This window comes from Ailuropoda melanoleuca, chromosome 6 (genome assembly GCF_002007445.2).
Source record: "Ailuropoda melanoleuca isolate Jingjing chromosome 6, ASM200744v2, whole genome shotgun sequence".
Classification (NCBI taxonomy): Eukaryota; Metazoa; Chordata; class Mammalia; order Carnivora; family Ursidae; genus Ailuropoda; species Ailuropoda melanoleuca.
In genome coordinates this window covers 33,020,442-33,028,863 of record NC_048223.1, presented here as the reverse complement: position 1 = coordinate 33,028,863, position 8,422 = coordinate 33,020,442, and the positions used below count along the sequence as shown (strand labels likewise).

Sequence of the window (8,422 nt, the reverse complement as noted above, 5' to 3'; positions counted from 1 at the left end):
AACAAACCTTCCTCACTTCACATCTTCCATTAGCTGGAGAAGGGTAGTGTTGCCAAATAAGGCATGAGATTGCCAAAAATTTGTTATATGGAATTCAAGTTTGAGTGTTTTGTATTTTGTTTGCTAAGCCTTAGCCATCCTAGAAAAACGCTGACCTCCCTGAACCTGGGAAGTCTGACAGCACAACATTCCAAAAGAGATCATTGGATCATTGCCACTAGCTGTAAGCTCGCAGACAGCGATTACATCTTCTTGTGCTTTCTCTTCCCCAAATAGAACAGAATTATCTCAAATTCTAAATTAGTTGTGTGTCTTCATGAGGTTTTCTTTGAGAAATGAAACTCCTTTTGGTAAAGGCCCTGGGCTCCCAGAGCCAGCACGGCTCCTGAAGGGACCCCGCAGTGCCTTTCCACGTGTGATGCAGCCCTGGGCTGTGCCTCTGGCGCTGACCAGGGGGCTTGGCCAGACTGTCACCGTCTTCAGCACTGACTGGGAGGGCACGGCGCCACACCCCTGCAGGCAGGAATGGCAGTATGCCTCCCTTCTACCCTCCCCCACGTCTGAGGGCCATCGCAGACTTGACGGTGCCCTCCTGTGCTGCAGGGTTGGGGCCCTGACGAAGGGCCCTCCATCAGCTCTGGGGTACGTGCTGTTGGGCAGCACCTGGGACAGGGGAGGGGCACCCGGAGGGCTGACCCCACGGGGACGGCCGAGGGAGGCAGACAGAGGCTACGCAGTCAGGGGCTGAGGAACCTCTGAGGGGTTTGCTTTGGGCTGGGGGGTCCCTGTGTGCTCCCTTTCCGGGCCTCGCACTGGCCTGCTGCTGCCCGGCCTACGGCCAGCGAGGTGCCCTCGGAGCTGACTCGGGGTGCAGAGGGAGCTGCTGGCTCGTCTCCTGGGCACCCCAGATCCCAGCTCCCAGGCTCTCCTGCCCTTATCTTCCCCGATTCTTTGATGGGGCTGTGTTAGGACGCAAATTTAAAACAAACAGTACCAACAAAATGTGAATACCCTTAATGTTAAATGCAGCTCTTATAACTTCTCTACAATAACAACAATTCTTGCCTGCTAAATTTCCAAAATTAAAAAAAACCTGCAAATACAGGGATGAAGGAAATAATCTACGTCTTCCAAGGCTGTGGGGTACGAAGAAGTATGTCTGAGTGAAACCCACGGAACTCTACACTGCAGATCTGTGCAGGGCGCCAGAAATTAACCAAACAGCAATAAAAGAAACATGATAACGACAAAAAGCCGCAGCAGAAGAAGAAACACTCCCTGCTGTCAAAGGGCCTGGGCTGGGCTGCCGGGCGTGGAGCCAGGCTCCTGCCCCTTAACAAACACTCTGACCTGGGAAAGGGTATCAATTTCTCTGTGAGTCACACAATGGAATGTTGTACAGCCAACCAGAATCTTGTTTTCAAAGAATAACTTTCAGTGACATGGTAAAACGTTCATGTTATAACATTAAGAGGGAAAAAAAAAAAAACCAGGACAAAGTTTCACAGGATTACAAATTTGTAAAAAGCAATTTGGACATAGGCAGAAATCCGTTGTTTCATGGAACGAATGAACCATTCACTGGGTTCTTGCGCATCACGATCCGCACACATAAACACCCACACCGCGCCTCCAGATGGTGGGCAACCCCTTGCGGGAGCAGAGTACCTTCCAGAACACGACAGGGTGGCAGCGCTGGGGTTTGGGGGCTGCGGCAGGCCTAACGCGCAGGGAGCTGGAGGAGACACACGCGGTTTTCCAGAAGAGTCGCCCCTTGAGCCGTTTTCGTTTCTGTGTAATCGCGGTATAACGTACACAGAGCGAAGTAGGTGAAATGCGCCAAGTTCAAGTGTAAGGTGGTGATCGCTGACGCGGCTGGTCACTGTGCAACCGCCAGCCAGACCCAGCCACTCCCAACCTCCCGAGTCCCCTCGGGTCCAGCTCAGCCTCGACCTTCCCCGGAGCGATTCTGCCTTCTCCCGCCGTAGACTGGTTTTCTTGTCCTAGCACTGCGCGTAAATGGAATCAATCAGTATATACTCTGTCACTCGGTATATATGCAACACGCCGAGATTTACACTGTGGGATGTACCCGTATTTCATTCTTTTCTTAAAAAGAATGTCCTGGGGTGCCTGGGTGGCTCAGTCAGTTAAGCAACCGGCTCCTGATTTTGGAGGAGGTCGTGATCTCAGGGTCGTGAGATGGAGGCCTGTGTCGGACTCTGGTGCTTGGCACGGAGTCGGCCTGGGATTCTTTGTCCCTCCCCTCTTAAGGTTAAGCGTCTGCCTTTGGGTGTTTAGAGCTGTATTTTGTACATGTCTTTTTGACGACATTAGCATTCCCTTCTCTTGGGTCTGTATCTGGCGGTGGAATTGCTGACAAAGGGTAGCTACGTGTTCAGCTTTGGTAGAAACCGCCAAGTGGTTTCCAAGTAGTTTTACCCCCTCCCCAGCGTCTGAGACTTCCAATGGAACTGAATCGTCATGTGTGCCTCAACGTGGCCGTCTGAGAAGGTGGCCGACGGAGGGTACAAAGATATTCTGGGTAAAAAGAAGGTCATGGAGGCCCTCGGTGACCCTGAAAACATGCCACTCAGATCTCTTGCTCGGAATCCACCACCGACAGGCGCCGAGGCCCTTCTGCCCACAGCCAGGGCCCAGCTCCTCATCTGACAGACCACTTCGGCTCAAGAACCGTTCAGCTCGGTGCGACAGTCTTCGAACCGAGCTACAGCCCGACGCTCTCTCTGCTGGACCCCCTTCCTGCTCTCCTTCCCAGGAGTCAGACTTGGAGCAGGGTCTCTCCTCCAAGGGCGAAGCTGACCTTGGTTAACGTTCTAGCTCTGTTTCCACGGAAGCCAGACGACAGGGCAGTGTCCGGTGTGCCATTCAGCAAAACTGACAGCACAACTGACCTCTGAGGGATGAGCCGCACCTGCACTGGAAGGGCAACGCATGAGCCAAAATGCAGGCTCCCCTGAGTGCAATGTTCCCGGAGGGGCCCTGGGAACCAGGACTTGTTTGAAAGACAATGGCTCCTATGGGGCTTCTAAGCCCGTGGCCCCAACTACTGAGCAGAGACTCGCAGTACAGGGCAAGAATGGCCCCTGGGCTGGTGTGAGGACTCCTCCTGCAGAAGAAAAGTGCTCAGCGTTGTCCTGCTCAATGTCCTGCCCTATGTCCTTCTAAGGGAACCTGATGCCAAGGGCAGTCTGTTCTGGTCTTGGGTGCCTGATGTCCTCTTTAGCCTGAGCGCCCCCTGGTGGACGCTGCTCTTCCTCACCGCAGCCCTGTCCCTCTGCTTCCAGACTTGGACCCCACTTAGATGGAAATGGGATATTCAACCTGCAAGACGCAATCCAACTGGCCTGCCTCACTTCGCGGTCCTGGCCGCTTGCCCATCGCCACATCTCCTTGGTTGACAGCTGGGATGAAAGAGCATGTGGGTATCGACTACCAGCCCCGCTTCCAACTACCCAATAAAAAGACTGAACCAAGGGGTGCCTGAGTGGCTCAGTCGGTTAAGCGCCTGCCTTTGGCTCAGGTCATGATCCTGGGGTCCTGGGATCGAGCACCACGTTGGGCAGCCCCATGTCGGGCTCCCTGCTCAGTGGGGAGCCTGCTTTTCCCTCTACCCCCTGCTCATGCTCTCTCTCGCTATCTCCTTCAAATAAACTCTTGAAAAAAAAAAGACTTGACCAAGATGTTTATAATCATTTAATGAGTGTTCCAAACACAGCCTCACTGTGCTACAGGTGAATTTCATGATGATGGAAGCTGATGAACCACCCACCCAAGCGACCACATGATTTACTCACAGCCTCCAGACACCTGGATATCAACCAGAGGGTTCAGTAGGGAACAGCACGATCACTCAGCCCGAGGCTCCTTCCGATTCTTACTTTCCTTCTTCCTCCTCCCACCAAGGGCCTTCCCCAGGGCATGGATGCTCAGGACAGGAGAAGGGGGCTGGGAGGGTCCCATCATACCAGCACAAAGAGTGTGGGGAACGCCACACTGCAGATGCACTATGAAGACACGGAGGCACAGGCCTGAGGTAGGCCTGCCCAATAAATAAATAATTCCCAGAAGCCACCACAGGGGGCTAGTGGGCCCAGGGACACTGAGCTGGAGGAGCCCCCCTCGCCCCCCCCCAGGCCTGGCCACGGCGGCTCGCTACGTGTTGCACACCAGCACATCTGCGAAGGGTCCCAGGAGGGTCTTGTTGAAGATGCAGCGGACCCACACCAAGTAGGTAGTGAAAGGCTTGATGTTCTCAGTGAAGGTATGGTTCTGCAGACCCAAGATGTAAGGCACGTAGGTGTTCTCCCCCTGCTCCTGGAGCCACACCTCGTACTTCACCTCCCTCACCTTCAGGTACTTGAGGTTCCAGGGGATCTGCCAGGAGACAGTGAGGCGGGCCTCAGAGGCGCCCTGCACGGACGCCTGGCACCGCGCCTCCCGGACCTTGCCTGGGTAGAGGCCGACGGTCCACTTCTGCTTCCGTGGCCCCGGCCGGCCCTTTACCACACGCCGTATGGTTTGGATGAGGGATGGGATGTCCACCTTGGTGTCCTGGTAGATCCGGAAGAGCCACTCGGGGTTCCGGCAACAGAGATGCCGCGGGACCTCACGGCTCTGCAGGATACGGGCCTGCTCGGCCCGATCTAGGTGAGTGATGCCCCCCTGGTCCCAGGGCCGCTCGGGATGCGTGACCGTGTTCTCTGGCATCACGTTCTGCCAGGCTATGTACTGGAGATCCATGCCGGGCAGCGTGGCCAGCGTCTTATAGGGGGTGTAGTGGTCAGGATTGACGGCATAGGGGAAGAGCTCGACCACGGTGGCCCCGCGGGGCAGAAAGAGGGCAGTGACCAGCTGGGCCCCATGCATGCTGACCAGCATGGAGGCATTGCTGACCAGCCGCACGACATCGGCAAAGGCGTGGTCCTCCAGGGACACCGTCACCGTTTTCATCTGGAACTCCTGGGCCAGCGCCAGCAGCAGCTCCGCCTCATTCAGGACGAGTCTGTTCTGGGTGCGGCTGAAGACCAAAATGTACTCTTCGCCCAGGGGAGGCGGCGCGTGGCTCACGTTCAGCTTTTCCATCATGAAGCGCGCAAACTGCCGGATCTCGTTGCCTGAGACCAGGATGTTAGCCTTCGGGCCCTGCGGCTGGACGAAGCCGTACTGGTACCAGGTGGTGATCTTGGAGAGGCCCACGAAGGCGTGGGAGAAGCAGAGCAGCCGGCCCAGCGTCTTGAGCTGCGCGCGCAGCAGCGGCTGCTTGGGGCTGAGCAGCTTGTACAGGTCGAAGTGGGCGCCCTCGCTCCAGCCCTCCATGAAGAAGAGGCGGGCGTCGTGCGCCAGGCCGGGGAACTGCCTCAGCGTGTAGAAGAGCGGCAGCAGGTCGTCGTGGAAGACGTGCATCAGGTTGTCGGGGTTGAAGCGGTTGGCGATGAGGGCCACGTCGGGCACGAACACGGGCTTGGGCATGAAGCGCAGGGCGGCGGCCGGCAGCTCCACGAAGTTGAAGTACTGGGTGTTGTGGTCCTCCACGGTGGACAGGTCGAGCAGCGCGGGCTGGAAGCGCCGGGAGCCCAGGTTGGGCAGCATGACCGAGGCGTTGCCGTGGAAGAAGATGAACTCCTCGGCCTCGTTGGAGTAGCAGAGCCACTTAAAGCGGCAGACGCGGTCGGTGTGCGTGCGGCCTGTGCACACCATATGCGTGCCGCCGTCCATCAGGAGCTGCAGGGCCTTCGGGTAGTCGATCCGGAGCGCGGGGCCGGGCTCGGGGCCCTGGCGGCCGCCCGCCAGCTCCTCCTCCAGGGACGCCGCATGCTCGCGCAGCCGCACGTGCTTCCACAGCACCGCCGCCAGCACCGACACCAGCAGCGCGTTGAACACGGCCGACAGGTGCATCCTACCGCCGCCGCGGGGCGCTAGTGAGCAGACAGCCCCTGGGCACTGCCACAGGCCAGGCGGGCTCTGCTCATCCCTGCGGGCAGCCCGAGCGCCGGCAGAAGCCTGCGGGAGAGAAGGAAAGGGAAAAGGGTTGGCACCGTCTGTCCGTCCGCAGCCGCCTCGAGCTCCGGCGGGGGGCCAGGCGCGGCGCCTGCTCGGTGTCCGCGTATTCACGCCCTCCCTTCCCCACGGCTCCCATGGGGGCGCCACCCATCCCTGCACCTTGACTTGGGCCTTGGCCACATCACAGGCTTTGGCCAGTGAAATGCTAGCAGAGAAAACGTGATCGGAGGCTGGAAAAGAGCTTGTGTGACTGGCCTTGCCTTCCTCATATCTAGGACATTGCCGCGGGGCGAACGTGTGCAGCCTAACTTCCTGGCCCCAGGAGGAGCGAGAGGTGAGTGGAGCAGGGCTGCTCCTGCCAAGCCCAGTCTAGCCCAGCTGCCCCCCGATTTGTGAGTGACCCCAACACACAGACATCCGGGCTGGTGAGTGCTCCTTACTGTGTCACTGAAACCCTGTGGCTGTTTGCTACGAGGCACTGCTACAGCCAAAGCTAACCCACAGAGATCTGTGATGAGAGGCCCCAGGGAGCATCCGGGCCAGGGGCCTGGCATTCCTGGTGCGGCAAGGGAAGGACTCTTCCTTACATGGGCAGAGGCCAGTCTGTACACCAGGACCCCAGTGTCCCCTTCTTAGGACACATGGCACATATGCCTGGGGGATATGCAGCAATGTCTGCTCTCGCTGAAAGCTCCCATTTGGAAATCACACCTGCCCCCTCCCTGGTCCAGTAAAGCAACTGTATCTGAGCGTCACCACTGACAGGCACGCCTACAGAGAGGCCTGGCTGGGCTGTGGGTGTTTGCTCCATTTTCCTGTGCTAGCAGGAAGGGTAACATCCTTGCTCTGAAGCCCAGGACTGCTCAGATTTGAAGGGTCTCACTCTCCGCCCTCATAAGAGCGGCCCAGGTAACCCCTGGTGCCTGGCCAGCACTGCACTGGGGAGGGATTGGAGCCGTCCCTTTACTCCCTCGGGGTAGCTTTGGACTCTTGGGATCTTGCAACTTCTCTCCCCCTGCAATCACAAAAATCAAAGTGCAGTCCTGCTCAGAAACAGACAGTGGCTTAGGCTAGACTCTCTCAGAACCAGGATCAGAGACAAGGGTTTGAGCCAAAATAGTTTGAGAAATTATCCAAAGAAACCCCTGTAGGAAAGTGGGGAATTAAGACGGAGGAGGAGTGAAGCCGATACGGGGCACATTAATGAGCAGGTCACTACTCAAGAAGCCAGGCTATTTGCCTCCCAGTTCCTCTCTAGCACTAGCCAAAGGCCATTTCCAGGGGCACCGTCTCTTCCAGCTACCCTCATCGAAGGGTTCAGCACGCACACATTCATACATTTGCATATATTCTACTGACCCCCCAAAATTTCACGAAGAATTACTCTGAGGAGCTGTAATGTACTCCAGTGTTTCCTTTTCCAGTCCAATATTCTACGTGTGTTCTAAAAGGGGGGGAGGGGCACGTTCATATTAATTGATTTTACAACCTAATAGGGTTGGCAATTTGCTATTTAAAAAAAAAGTCTAGGGGCGCCTGGGTGGCTTAGTGAGTTAAGCATCTGACTCTTGATTTCTGCTCAGATCATGAGGGGTTGTGAGATCAAGCCCTGCACTGGGCTCCAAGCTGAGCATGCTGCCTGCTTAATATTCTCCCTCTCCCTCTGCCCCCCCACATACATGCTCACTCCCTCTAAAAAAACAAAAACAAAAATAAAAACTGGTCTAGCCCACAGAGTCTCAAACCTGGCTGGTTCTTGAACCCCCCAGAGGCACTTGCTACAAGCGCATATCCGCAGGCACTAGTCCTGCAGGTTCGGATTCAGTAGTAGGTCTGGAGTATGGCTCAGGCACCTCCATCTCATGTTCCTCTGTTTCCCCTCTTCTTGCAGATTATCTGAATCCCATTTTTATCTATAGTGTTTGAGTGTATTTCTTGGTGCAGATTTTCTAGTGGTTGCTCTAGGCATCATTCAATGTAAATGCAGCTTAGCACAGTCTACTGGTTGTGATATCCACCTCTCGAGTAAGTACAGAGACCTTATCTCCATCTGGGCTTTGACCCTCCTTTTAATATGATTCTCTTCAATATTTCCTCTACATGCATTAAAATCCACGTCAGACAGTGCTCTAATTTTTGTTTCGACTGTCAAGTGTCATCTCCTCAAGAGGGAAAGGAGAGTCTCTTATATTTACCCATATTTTTACTCTTCCGGTTCTTTCTTTGTCCCTGATGTTCCAGGTTTTCTTCTGTTAGCATTTCTCTGGAGAACTTCCTTAGGCCATCATTTTAGGGAAGTTTGCTGAGAACAAATTCTCTTAGTTTTCCTTCAGGTGAAGAAAATGTCTTGATTTCACCTTCCTTCCTACAGGATATTTTCACTGGGACAGAACTTTGG

General features: G+C 55.5%; 1 protein-coding gene across 1 annotated transcript; it reads right to left on the bottom strand.

Annotated features, from left to right (window-relative positions):
* Positions 1–3,699: 3,699 nt before the first annotated feature.
* On the bottom strand, positions 3,700–6,024 carry POMGNT2 (protein O-linked mannose N-acetylglucosaminyltransferase 2 (beta 1,4-)). Its single transcript, XM_034662130.1, has one exon. The coding sequence runs from the start codon at positions 5,917–5,919 to the stop codon at positions 4,177–4,179; it is 1,743 nt and encodes a 580-aa protein (XP_034518021.1). The 5' UTR covers positions 5,920–6,024; the 3' UTR covers positions 3,700–4,176.
* Between the last annotated feature and the right edge of the window lie 2,398 nt (positions 6,025–8,422).

Bases quoted from the DNA above. Each gene is read 5' to 3' on its own strand.
- POMGNT2 (XM_034662130.1), bottom strand. From the start codon at position 5,919: ATGCACCTGTCGGCCGTGTTCAACGCGCTGCTGGTGTCGGTGCTGGCG.